The sequence below is a fragment of the Branchiostoma lanceolatum genome, chromosome 11 (genome assembly GCF_035083965.1).
Source record: "Branchiostoma lanceolatum isolate klBraLanc5 chromosome 11, klBraLanc5.hap2, whole genome shotgun sequence".
Classification (NCBI taxonomy): domain Eukaryota; kingdom Metazoa; phylum Chordata; class Leptocardii; order Amphioxiformes; family Branchiostomatidae; genus Branchiostoma; species Branchiostoma lanceolatum.
The window spans coordinates 19,212,302-19,225,849 of record NC_089732.1 but is presented as its reverse complement, the minus strand read 5'-3'; the positions used below and the strand labels follow the sequence as shown (position 1 = coordinate 19,225,849).

At 47.3% G+C, this 13,548-nt stretch overlaps 2 protein-coding genes across 2 annotated transcripts; one reads left to right on the top strand and one right to left on the bottom strand.

Moving 5' to 3' along the window:
- Positions 1-2,675: 2,675 nt before the first annotated feature.
- Positions 2,676-3,201, bottom strand: LOC136444184 (histone H2B-like). The gene has a single exon (XM_066441659.1). It carries the CDS (start codon positions 3,116-3,118, stop codon positions 2,780-2,782), a length of 339 nt encoding a protein of 112 aa, XP_066297756.1. The 5' UTR covers positions 3,119-3,201; the 3' UTR covers positions 2,676-2,779.
- A 6,712-nt stretch (positions 3,202-9,913) lies between these two features.
- LOC136444183 (zinc finger protein 722-like) lies at positions 9,914-11,903 on the top strand. The gene is made up of 2 exons (XM_066441658.1): positions 9,914-10,023; positions 10,653-11,903. The coding sequence occupies exon 2, from the start codon at positions 10,660-10,662 to the stop codon at positions 11,155-11,157; it is 498 nt and encodes a 165-aa protein (XP_066297755.1). The 5' UTR covers positions 9,914-10,023; positions 10,653-10,659; the 3' UTR covers positions 11,158-11,903.
- The last annotated feature ends 1,645 nt before the right edge of the window (positions 11,904-13,548 follow it).

The window sequence follows — 13,548 nt, the reverse complement described above, 5'->3', positions numbered from 1 at the left end:
GGGTTGGGAATAGTGACCTTAGCATACAGAGGTTAGTAATGCTAGGGTCACATTTGGTAACCGGGGCCCGACCGGGCTATTTGTGGAAACGAAAAATCAAAGTGTGTGTCCATACATTTGCACAAGCTACGCTCTTGAATAATTTTGGGTACGTTTTGTGTTTTTGTTGTCTTTTATATCATACTTTTCGTTCCCAAAGACTGCCCGGCCGGTCCCCGGTTTGGAAATGTGACCCTAGCATGAGCAGTGAGCAGCAAACAAGCGGTACGACGAGGGGAACGGTAAAAGCTAAACAATTGCGTCTCCAAAAAAGCCCGTTGAGAAGGGGTCGTGTGTTCCTCCTTCTAGCCTATCTTTACATCGCTTCGCCTGGCGCCTACATTTTAACGTTTCTGTGGATTTTCATTTGGCGAAAATATAAAATATTGCTGAGCGAAGTCTATGTAATGCTACACACAAAGTAAAACCCTAACAATAGCAGCGTGAACGATATATCCTTTTGGCGGATGTGGGTGGCCCTGAGAAGGGCCGGTTTGTTAGATCCGATCCGAGCGCCGTCCAAGTCTTCAAAATGATGAGCCAGGCCCGAGTACCATGAAGGCAACATTAGGGTGAGAGGTTTTCAGAGTTGTGATGGTCTGGTGAAAGTCGAGGATCGTGTAAAAGATGATCACAGCGTACGATTTCTGCCAAATGGTGACGTCAAATAGGGGGATGGTGAAATCGGCGTCCATTTGAACGAGATCCATTTCTAGTTCATACAGTAGCTGAGGTAAGCCTGGTGTGTCCGCTCTTATCAAAATCGACCCCATCCAATCTCCCTGCTCAGCCGGCTGGATAAATTCTATGTTCATCTTGGACGGCCAGAAGACGATACTGGAATTCATGGGGGAGGAGCGCGTGTTTTCCGAACTTACGTGGTAACGGATTCAACCAATCAGCGCGTACAGCCAATCAGAGAATACAGAATTCCACAGCCAATCAGATTGGAGGCCGCAAAAGTTCGTGCATCTACTTGAAACGGAAAGGAGAAACACTTCTCTGACTCGCAACGAGCACTTAGCAGTATGTCAACTGCGGGAAGCTCTCCCTCGCGAAAGAAGCGGCGACTCGGCGGCAAGACATTAGAGGACCGCCGCTACAAGGGCAAGCTGCGCTGGCTGCATATGTCGTCCATGTATGTCGCCGCCTCCTACACACATCTGCCTTATCCAATCTCAGCACTCTTGGCCTCGCAAGAAAGAATGGACACCGCCCAAAAGCTGCGTTTCTTTCGCCTTTTCAAAGAGTACGTTGCCGTTTTCAAAACGCCTTTACCCCTTCCTATGGCGAAAGCTTTACAAGACGTCAAGACAGCTGACAAGCCTCCCAAGCGCGTGACCCCGAAAATAATCAAACTCAAACTCGACCTCTTCCCAAGAAACATCATACTCAAGCCGTCCCGCCGTGGAAACAAAAACTGTGCCTAGGCATTGGTTAAAGACAGAAAACAGGCCCTTTTCAGGGCCACCCACTACTATAAAGAAAGGACTGTCTCTTTCACTTTCTCCACCTGTCATAGAGATGTGACTAAATAAACAACGATGTATCAGGGTCACTTGTTTCTTTTCCGTGGCTGTCGATATGGTAAACTATATCCTACCATGTTGCGATAATAACGCCCTGAGATTAAACAAGTAAAATCCCCTTTTTAGTGAATATTTCTTCTACAATAGTTCTTCTACAACTAGTGTACGAAAAAAAGGAACTTGAATAAATATTCAAAGCAAGCGTTAGTTACTCTTTGCTGATATTTCTCACCTCACAAGGGAAACAGTGATCTGAAACACAGATAAGGCAAATTCCTGTGAACAGGTTTCGGCTTCGTCACAGACATTCCTGGAAAGATTAATCCATTTCTTCTACTGTGAACAGGTTGAGGCTTGACGCCACGCCAGACATTCCCGCCAAGATTATCCCCTTTCGTCTCACGACAAAAGCAGGTTTCGAGATTGTTTGCTGTCCGACAAAAAGATGGAGGTCGGAGACAGGTCGTCACAGAATTACCTGCGAGGGACGGCGAGGCGAAATGCTTGGGCCTATAAAGAGCTACTTTTGCCTGGAGACACGGCAGGGGATATTTCATCTCACGCTTGTCCCTGCCAAAGAAATGGAGAAGACAAGAATGTTGAGAAGTCGGCAAGGCCACGGGCAGGAGTAAAGTCTCGAAGTGTTTGGGAATTTTTAGATGAGCTTCTATCGCCTAACTAAAATTCTTGGACATTTTCAGGGACGCAAACTTTATGCTTCATGCAACCTGTCAGGACAAGACTAGGATTTAAACCCGTGTTATCTCTACCAAAAACCCCGGCCCTTTTCAGGGCCACCAAACTACCCCAAAACGGACTGTGTTCGTGTCACTTTTCTTCACTTTGCACATTCAAACATTGTATGACAAAGGACGATGACCGATAGTTATGTTCTCATACTAAAACTATTCCGAAACTCGCAGACCTTGTTATTCTGTTTGAGACCTTGTTACTCTGTTTTGTTGATAAGAGCGTTGGTAAGAACGCTTTAAAACTCCAAATGCAGTGTTCTTGTCTGTCTGTGCGATGAGATGGGCCAATTGGCCAGGCTTACTAGTGTAGATACATATTGTAAGGCCGGTGGCATGTGGTGTTTGGACATATTAATAACAGTGTACGTCCTGATTTGAAGGCGTGATGCTACAGCTCTTTATTGAAGATGTGGGTGGCCTTGAAAAAGGCCGGGGTTGTCTCGAGCGGCGCTGATAGACTCACTTGGAGCTGGCGTACCTTCTGACGGCCTTGGTGCCTTCGATGGCGGAGAACTTGGCCAGTTGGCCGGGTAAAATCAGCCTCACGGCTGTCTGGAGTTCCCGGGGGCCGATTGTGGAGCGCTTGTTGTAGTGAGCCAGGAGAGAAGCCTCGACAGAGATCCGCTGTAAGATGTCGTTCAGAAAGGAGTTCACGATGGCCATGGTCATTCTTGAAAGTCTGGTCCCGGGGTGCATCAGTTTAAGGACCTTGTTTACGTAGACATCGAAGGTTGTGTTCCTTCTCTTTCTTCTCTTTCGACGCTTCTTGTCTCCTGTGACCCTGGGTTTGTCGGACATGGCGATGGCGCTCGGGTTTCAGACAAGAGTGAATGCGCTCGTGCAATGATTGATTTATATCAGATCTCTATGCAAATTCATAGTGGATCAACATGCACGGACGTGGTAGAAAGCATTACTTTGTTTCCTAACTTTACGGTTTAAATCCTACCTTTTCACACTTTCTTTGCTTTTTTGTTTTCTTTAAACATGATCTCCCTTCCTCACGATTTCTTTGCTATTTGGGTTTTCTTTCTGCCGTTGTTGGTGTGTGATGCAGAACTGTATGGCGTGTGCATGCGTTGCACGTGGGTATTGAATAAAGAAACAACGGCGGAAATGGTAGAAATTATCAGTCTGTTTACCAGCTCCCTGCGTTATCTTTATAACTAATCAAAGAGAGAGTACAAAAGTGCCGCCGGGCAGTTTGCTGGAAAGAAAAGTATGATACAAAACACACAAAACATAACGAATACTAACGGCCTAATTTGTGTCTATTTCTGGGCATACTCTGTAAATCACTTTAATATAGCGGCAGGAAAATATAGCGGTTTGGGGAAAAAGGAGTAGGTCATGGCACTTAATTTCAACGGTTTGAACAAACATTACTGTCTCAAATATTAGTGATCAAATATTAGCGATGATGAAATTTCAGCGGTTGACTAGTGACAGTTAAATTAGCTAAAATTAAGTTACAGCTAACAAATCAAGAATTACAGTATACTTTTTTTTCCGTTCCCGCAAACAGCCCGCGCCGGCCGGCCACAGCCAAATACGCGCACATATAATGTAGGCTATTCTGTAGAAGGTGAAAGCCTAACAAGAACGCAGCAACAATTACAACATCGTAGCGTGAACGATATAGATCTTTTATTGCGGATGTGGGTGGCCCTGAAAAGGGCCGGTTTCTTCATGATGATTAGCCGAGGCCAAGTCCACGTGGTGGTGATATCTTTTCACTGATCCTGCATACACTGGTCGTGCTGGATACGTGTGTCTAGAATGAGTGCTTCTCCTTCATCTATCCGTCTTGATGCAACAGCAAACAGGCGAACAGCTTCAGTTTCGTTCTGAAAACACACAACGAGCTTCAAATTTGCGTTTTTCCTCCCAAAGCGAATTTTGCTGACAGAATTATTAGCGACGCTTAGAGTGTCTACAACAACAAGGGCACCGTTCCGATCTTTGTAGTTGATCATTTTAGGGCACATGGTACGGTAGCAGTCTTCCTCTCTTCGATCTGCCTCAGCTGTACTTATTTTCTCTCCAAAAATTTCTGAGACAACGGTGTTTTCTGCCAGCGCTTTAGTGGCTAGGCCTTCGTCACCTACATGGTCACCATCTTGCGATTGTCTGTTAAACTCGACAACGCGTGGCGGATACTGAAAGGATCCCCGCGGAGATAAGTCTCTCCTCCGTCGAACGGCTTCGCCGTAGCTATAGGCCGTCCTGTCGTTTGTCGCCCTTTGTTCTATCTGATCACCCTGTCCAGTGGGATTCTGCTGGCTTTGCGATGTTGTTTCTCCAACGCCGCCCCGAGGAACGTCCACCTGTACTTCTTGAAGATTTTGATCGACGTCGATAATATAGGCCGTCCTGTCGTTTGTCGCCCTTTGTTCTATCTGATCACCCTGTCCAGTGGGATTCTGCTGGCTTTGCGATGTTGTTTCTCCAACGCCGCCCCGAGGAACGTCCACCTGTACTTCTTGAAGATTTTGATCGACGTCGATAATATAGGCCGTCCTGTCGTTTGTCGCCCTTTGTTCTATCTGATCACCCTGTCCAGTGGGATTCTGCTGGCTTTGCGATGTTGTTTCTCCAACGCCGCCCCGAGGAACGTCCACCTGTACTTCTTGAAGATTTTGATCGACGTCGATAATTTCAGCAAGGTTCACGGGTTCAAGCGGGGGTTCAATTAAGGATTGAGAAGGAAAGTGGCAAACAATCTGTACACCTCTCCAGCCTCGAAAGTTATCATGTACTGCGTTGACAGGAACGTATTTAGCGGCCATCAAACGGGCAAGCTGACCACTAAATCGCCTGTAACCGAGATCGAGAGGCCATGTATTGTCGTCAGCCTTGGACAAAAAGTGTCGGTATGACTGAAACAGGGAGAAACTCCGTGAAAAATCGTGCCAGTGTCCTGTGATGACTACGTGTTTTCTAAACCACGTTTTTAGACGAGGGCAAGGTACAGCTCTATGCTTCATATTCCGGCCTGCAAACGTCGAACGCTAGACACCACATAAATAAAGCTTTCTGGATGGCGTGCCAGACACTCTAAGAAATAATGTGGCTATTCGCGACCGGTGACCGCGACCGGCGCCAGTAAGACCGATCCTATAGCCCCGCCTACCTCCGTCAATTTAGAAATACAAAATGAAGTTATAATATATGCAAATTTTGGACGGACATGTAGACGGTGTCTCATTGGTCGAACTGCTGATTACCATGCCACTATTGGATGAAATTTTATGCGCTGTCAGAACCACTATTTACACCAATCGTGTCCAAGTAAGACTTCGGAGTTACTTCTCTCAAAGCGTCGTGCTCGAACGCGAGCAAACAATATCAGAAAGCAGATGATGGGGTCTAGATCAGCACGAGGCACATCTCATATTAGAGATGTTCTAAACGGAAGGCGAAAACGAAAAGTCCCGCTCCCGCTTATGAATGAGTGGCTCAGAGATTGCCTAATTTTTACTGGCGATTTGGAGGATTTCGTGACGACTTCCGAGCTGAGGCAATCCCATCAGTCATATTGCGAACTACGCTCTGATCATGACTCACAGACGGAAGCCATGCTGACGAAGAAGCGGTTCGAGAGACAAGTTGCAGCTGCGCTGGTGTCAAAAAACAAGCGTGGAGACGCAATCTTAGTCACCGCCAAAAAGCTTCGAGGAGGTGAGAGAGGCTATTCTGGAATACGGTTTGCCAGGCCGACCAGACATCCATCGCTGACCACGCGGGAAGAAATGTTAAGATACATCAGTATGCCGGCCACGGAGAGACCCGTTGCGTTCCGTCCCGCCCTCGTCAAGAAAGACTTCAGGCCGGCAGGGCTCTGCGCAATCGCTACGGAAACCATACGCCGAGGTAGTATAGTTTCTGAGTACAGAGGAGAGAGAATCGCCAATTCAGTAGCAGTCCAACGCCTTGACTCTCTAGAAGAAGGAGACCATGCCAAATTACTTTGGGTTTATACAGGCGCGGCAGTTTTTGTCATCGATGGCAATGTGTCCGACAGCAATCCGGCAGCGCTTATAAACCACAGCCGAAATAATGCAAATCTGAAACTTGCTATAGTGACGGGAGGCGATCCAGACCCGGCAGTTCTCCTACTAGCTAACCGTGACATTTCGGAGGGAACGGAACTCTTGTTCGACTATGGCGAGAGACAAGGCGCCGATTTCCTTCGTAACTCTCAAACCTTGCGCCCGTCCGTAGACTGATACTGAAGAACCAGCCCTTTGAAACCCCGGCCCTTTTCAGGGCCACCCACATCCTAAAGAAAGAATTATATCGCTCACACATTCACATTCGTAATGAATACATCTGTTATTACCAAACAAGTGGAAATGAATAAATGCTGATATCTGTATTAATGGTATACGGTGGTACAGGTGTGTGTGTATTTTTTTACTGAGACGAGCGAAAGAAAGGCAGTGCCCTTCGTTCGCCTATAGCTAAGTATAGCGACCTTCTCTACCTCCGGGTACAAAATTAGACACAGGCGGCAGAAGGCAAGGGGCGCAAGTTTCTTGTTGCGTCAGCTTTGTTTGGTGTAATAAGAACGTGTGCAGACTTTTATTACGTCAAAATTCACTTCTTTGTTTTCTTTCATGATCATCCTGTTGTTTTTGTTGTTGTTGTTGTGTTCCAGGACATAAGTTCTGTACTGTCTTATGTCGCCTGCGATCCCAGGTTTTTCGGCGTGTGCGTTGTGTGTAGTCTAGTCGCTGACGGCGTGCTTGGCCAACTCGCCCGGCAGCAGGAGTCGCACGGCGGTCTGGATCTCGCGGCTGCTGATGGTGGAGCGCTTGTTGTAGTGAGCCAGTCGAGAAGCTTCGTATTGAGCACCTTGTAGATGTAGACGCCGAAGGTTTCCCTTCTCTTTCTCCGCGCGTCTTGTCCCCTGCGGGCCTGGCGGCTTTTGGCGGCTTTTCCGCTTGTCGTCTCGGCCAGGCCTTTATATGGGAGAACAATGCAAATTTGGGGATTGTCTAGTCTAAGGTGCGGACGTGGTAGAACTTCTTCTCACCGAGAGTGAGCTCTCTCTATTGGTTCGCTGGCTGAAGCCGTGAATCCATCGGCGGGGTATAAATTGTTTGGACAGGAGATAATGCCTCTTCATTCCCTCATTCTTTCTGCCGTTTGACGTAAATCAATCGACTACTACAAGATGTCTGGACGTGGCGAAGGTGGCAAGGCACGCGCAAAGGCAAAGAGCCGTTCTTCCCGGGCGGGTCTCCAGTTCCCGGTCGGTCGGGTGCAAGGGAAACCCACGCGCGGCGCGTGGGTGCCGGCGCACCGGTGTACCTGGCGGCCGTGCTGGAGTACCTGACGGCCGAGGTCCTGGAGCTGGCCGGTAACGCTGCCCGCGACAACAAGAAGACCAGAATCATCCCCCGTCACCTTCAACTGGTCGTCCGCAACGACGAGGAGTTGAACAAGCTTCTTGGCGGCGTGACCATCGCACAGGGCGGCGTTCTGCCCAACATCCACGCCGTGCTTCTGCCCAAGAAGACCAGCAAGGCTCAGTAATTAAAGAAACTGAACCCCGGCCCTTTTCAGGGCCACCCACATCCTCTCGAAAGAACTGTGTTCTCTTCACACTGAATCAAGTGCCTGCACAATGCAGATATACGAATAAAATTACCCAAATACGACATATCCCAGTCCAAGATAGCTGACAGACAATTATCGCAAAGCGTGAGCAAGACCGATCATACAAGTACAAGAAATGACCGCAATACGGTGTCGTTTAATGCTAGCTGACCTATATGTATATTATACGCGTGTACAGGTTATGTGTTCGCGACCGAATGCACGCGTTCACATAACATTCTCTAACGTTGATAAAGTCATTACACTGTCGGCTGAATTGATTTGCGTGTACAGGTATAAGTTGTGTGTGTGTGTGGGGGGGGGGGGGTGATGTGCGAGTGGTGTGTAATTGTATTTCAGGCGCAACAACTGCGTCTGTTTAAAGAAAGGTGGAAGGATATAGATCTTTCTGGGATATGTGGGTGGCCCTGAAAAGGGCCGGGGTTGTTGATGTCCTTGGGCATGATGGTGACGCACTTGGCGTGGCAAAGAGCCGTTCTTCCCGGGCGGGTCTCCAGTTCCCGGTCGGTCGGGTGCAAGGGAAACCCACGCGCGGCGCGTGGGTGCCGGCGCACCGGTGTACCTGGCGGCCGTGCTGGAGTACCTGACGGCCGAGGTCCTGGAGCTGGCCGGTAACGCTGCCCGCGACAACAAGAAGACCAGAATCATCCCCCGTCACCTTCAACTGGTCGTCCGCAACGACGAGGAGTTGAACAAGCTTCTTGGCGGCGTGACCATCGCACAGGGCGGCGTTCTGCCCAACATCCACGCCGTGCTTCTGCCCAAGAAGACCAGCAAGGCTCAGTAATTAAAGAAACTGAACCCCGGCCCTTTTCAGGGCCACCCACATCCTCTCGAAAGAACTGTGTTCTCTTCACACTGAATCAAGTGCCTGCACAATGCAGATATACGAATAAAATTACCCAAATACGACATATCCCAGTCCAAGATAGCTGACAGACAATTATCGCAAAGCGTGAGCAAGACCGATCATACAAGTACAAGAAATGACCGCAATACGGTGTCGTTTAATGCTAGCTGACCTATATGTATATTATACGCGTGTACAGGTTATGTGTTCGCGACCGGATGCACGCGTTCACATAACATTCTCTAACGTTGATAAAGTCATTACACTGTCGGCTGAATTGATTTGCGTGTACAGGTATAAGTTGTGTGTGTGTGTGTGGGGGGGGGGGTGATGTGCGAGTGGTGTGTAATTGTATTTCAGGCGCAACAACTGCGTCTGTTTAAAGAAAGGTGGAAGGATATAGATCTTTCTGGGATATGTGGGTGGCCCTGAAAAGGGCCGGGGTTGTTGATGTCCTTGGGCATGATGGTGACGCGCTTGGCGTGGATGGCGCACAGGTTGGTGTCCTCGAAGACACCGACCAGGTAGGCCTCGCCGGCTTCCTGCAGGGCCATGACCGCCGAGCTCTGGAAGCGCAGGTCCGTCGGGCCTGTAGCGGTGAGGCTTCTTGACGCCGCCATTAGCAGGGGCGCTCTTGCGCGCGGCCTTGGTTGCCAGCTGCTTCCTTGGGGCTTTGCCACCGGTGGACTTACGGGCGGTCTGCTTGGTACGTGCATGTCGAACGAACGGGTGAACTTCGTCTACGCTCAAGTCCAAGACATTAAAAGTAGTCGTCGAGCGGTGGGGAGTGAATTTATGAGACCCGCTAATCAGATGCCCGCAAATTACAATTGGTGGGCGCCCGGACGTCTGATTGGTTCCCTGGCCGAAATCTGACGTTGCGATTGGTCAGTGCACAGAGATGCGCTTGAGGGCGGCGTTTGCTGTTGATCAGTTGATACAAAAGAAGTTGTAATATTCAATTAGCGCAATGAGATCTGCACGCGCTGGGACTAATTACATAATCACTGGTCATCATGATTTGTCAGACAACTGTTTGATTATGTAACAATAGCATTGTTGATATAGCTAATTTCACGGATAAACAAAGGGCCCGCTTCTACATAAAATGGTCGTTGAAGTTCGTAGTCGACAGTACCTGATTCGATTTCAAACGATTCGGAACGTTTTCTAGCCGTCTTCAAATAGCCAAGTTTTTTTTCATCTCGTCATCTGCTCGTCTGATCTGGTAAGTACTTTCAATGTCTACTTTATCGCTATTTAGTGCTACGCCAGATAGTGTGCCTAACTTATTACGTTGGTGATGAAGTTTGGTAAATGTAAACTAGAGTTCCACAAACACATTATCTTCGCCAAATAATCAAGGCTTATTATGGAAAGTGATTTATATTTACGTGCCACAAAGGTTCGATATGGCAGTGTTGAAAGTTGATCTGGCACGTTTTTAGGTGTTTCTAGTCAGGCTTTCTATTTTGTCCCTATTTCGTTATGTCGCCAACCGTGTTGAACAACAATGCTTAAACTGAACGCGTCAAAAACCAGCAGGACCCACACCTCTGCTTGGAGAAAAGTTTATTTATTTGACCTACATGTACGTTTATGCAAGGCTATCTGTTTACATGACCTGACACTGTCCCATGTCCCATTGAAAGGCAGTTGGTTAACAAACTTTCCTTACTAATTATGCAAATTAGCTCCTTATTGCAAGATAATAAGGCTTGAAGTGTGCTATATTCTAGCCTTGACCGGAAAACTTTTTTCTGTGAAATAACGTGTACCATGTTGTGAAAAAACTTTGTGCTATGTAGTAATGCCTACCTGATCGCTTTCAATAACAAACTTCTGAATCTATTCCAGGTCAACAATGTTCGTTTGCGAGCATTGTGGGTTCTCCACTCCAAGGATGTACAACCTGAGGGTCCACATACGAAACCACACGGGTGAGACCCCGTACCGCTGCAAGGATTGCGGCAAGCAGTTCAGCACGGCGTCTTCCTACATCTATCACAAGAGGACGCACAGCGGCGAGAAACCGTACCATTGCGATGCGTGCGGGTCGCACTTTAGAGACCTCAGTGCAATAACAAAGCACATGCGGACTCACACGGGGGAAAAACCTTACGTGTGCCAGGAATGTGACCGAGCCTTCGCAGTTAAAGGCAACCTTTCGCGCCACTTTCGTACTCACACTGGGGAGAAACCTTACACATGTGAGGAGTGCGGCAGGAGGTTTGCAACCTTAGGAGCATTGGAGGTGCACATGAGACTACACACCGGAGAGAAGCCCTACAGATGTGAGAAGTGCGGCAAGCAGTTCAGACACGGTGGCAGTCTCCACCGGCACGCCAAGACTTGCCACTGAATATAGACTGATTGTTTCTTGCAACGTTACTTTATGTTCATTGTTTCACGGTCTCCAGTCGTTCGGTTTGAAATGAAGTACCGGTAGATAGGGAAATATAAGGAACGTTGTAACATTCACAGTAGATCAGAACTACACAGTAGAAGCAAATACATTATATAGCGTGTTTTATTCCTTGAATCTGTTAGCTGAAAAACTCCAGTTGTTCCAGAGTTCCAGTTGTTCGGTTTGAAATGAAGTACCGGTAGATAGGGAAATATAAGGAACGTTGTAACATTCACAGTAGATCAGAACTACACAGTAGAAGCAAATACATTATATAGCGTGTTTTATTCCTTGAATCTGTTAGCTGAAAAACTCCAGTTGTTCCAGAGTTCCAGTTGTTCGGTTTGAAATGAAGTACCGGTAGATAGGGAAATATAAGGAACGTTGTAACATTCACAGTAGATCAGAACTACACAGTAGAAGCAAATACATTATATAGCGTGTTTTATTCCTTGAATCTGTTAGCTGAAAAACTCCAGTTGTTCCAGAGTTCCAGTTGTTCGGTTTGAAATAAAGTACCGGTAGATAGGGAAATATAAGGAACGTTGTAACATTCACAGTAGATCAGAACTACACAGTAGAAGCAAATACATTATATAGCGTGTTTTATTCCTTGAATCTGTTAGCTGAAAAACTCCAGTTGTTCCAGAGTTCCAGTTGTTCGGTTTGAAATAAAGAGTTGTGTTATTTCCAAAATTCCATTTGTCGTGATATTCCTTGCCTATGTCTGATTTGGGAATGTCTAGTCAGATGTAATAAGTGGTGACATGAATGCACAAATTGGTAAGGACCAAATAACAGACTAGTATGTCTAAACACGATATTCCAGAAACGTAAAGGAAAGCTGTGGACATTTTCGTATCCAAATGGCACTAGAGCGCAGTTGGACTACATCCTTGTAAACAGAAAGTGGGTAAACAGTGTAGAGAATTGTGAAGCCTACAACACATTCAGTATCTCAGACCACAGAATAGTGTCAGCTGAAATATGCCTAAGCCTACGTTGAAACGAGAAGCCAGCAACCAAATGCCCTCGCTATGACTGGTCCTCCCTTGCAGATCCAAGTATAAGCTACAAATATAGTGCACTGACATTAAGAAACAGATTTGATGTATTACAAACAGAAAGAGAGACATTTAGTGCGCAGGCGCGGAGGTAAGCGGCAGCAAACACGAGAGCTCCCGAGAAATTTCTCTTTTTCACGTATCTAAGTACCAATTTCCTTGACTTTTTCATTTTGACTTAGGGCATAAGTCACACGTAAACGTATTGTGAAGCTGTAATATTGGCAAATGCTGGCTTATTTAGATTTTGAACCAATTTCCTGACTGTTTTGTAACCTGCTTGGTGGAAACTGCGTGCCAGCGGCCGCGGTATACGGTAGATTCTGTGTAGTGTAACCCGGTGTGGTGTAACGTTAAACCTGTGTGGTGTAAATCTGTGTACTGTAAACCTGTGTGGTGGTATAGCCAGTGTGGTGGATACCTGTGTGGTGTAGCCTGTGTGGCGGAAACCTGCATGGTGGAAATCTGTGTATTGTAAACCGGTGGTGGTACAGCCAGTGAGGCGGAGACCTGTGTAAAGTAAACAGGTGGTGATACAGCCAGTGAGGCGGATACCTGTGTAAAGTAAACAGGTGGTGATACAGCCAGTGAGGCGGATACCTGTGTAAAGTAAACAGGTGGTGTTACAGCCAGTGAGGCGGATACCTGTGTAAAGTAAACAGGTGGTGGTACAGCCAGTGTGGCGGATACCTGTGTAAAGTAAACAGGTGGTGGTACAGCCAGTGTGGCGGATACCTGTGTAAAGTAAACTGGTGGTGTTACAGCCAGTGAGGCGGATACCTGTGTAAAGTAAACAGGTGGTGATACAGCCAGTGAGGCGGATACCTGTGTAAAGTAAACAGGTGGTGTTACAGCCAGTGTGGCGGATACCTGTGTAAAGTAAACAGGTGGTGATACAGCCAGTGAGGCGGATACCTGTGTAAAGTAAACAGGTGGTGTTACAGCCAGTGAGGCGGAGACCTGTGTAAAGTAAACTGGTGGTGTTACAGCCAGTGAGGCGGATACCTGTGTAAAGTAAACAGGTGGTGATACAGCCAGTGAGGCGGATACCTGTGTAAAGTAAACAGGTGGTGGTACAGCCAGTGAGGCGGATACCTGTGTAAAGTAAACAGGTGGTGGTACAGCCAGTGAGGCGGATACCTGTGTAAAGTAAACAGGTGGTGTTACAGCCAGTGAGGCGGATACCTGTGTAAAGTAAACAGGTGGTGTTACAGCCAGTGTGGCGGAGACCTGTGTAAAGTAAACTGGTGGTGTTACAGCCAGTGAGGCGGATACCTGTGTA

Excerpts from the sequence above, each read along its gene's own strand:
- LOC136444183 (XM_066441658.1), top strand. The coding sequence starts at position 10,660 with ATGTTCGTTTGCGAGCATTGTGGGTTCTCCACTCCAAGGATGTACAAC.
- LOC136444184 (XM_066441659.1), bottom strand. The coding sequence starts at position 3,118 with ATGTCCGACAAACCCAGGGTCACAGGAGACAAGAAGCGTCGAAAGAGA.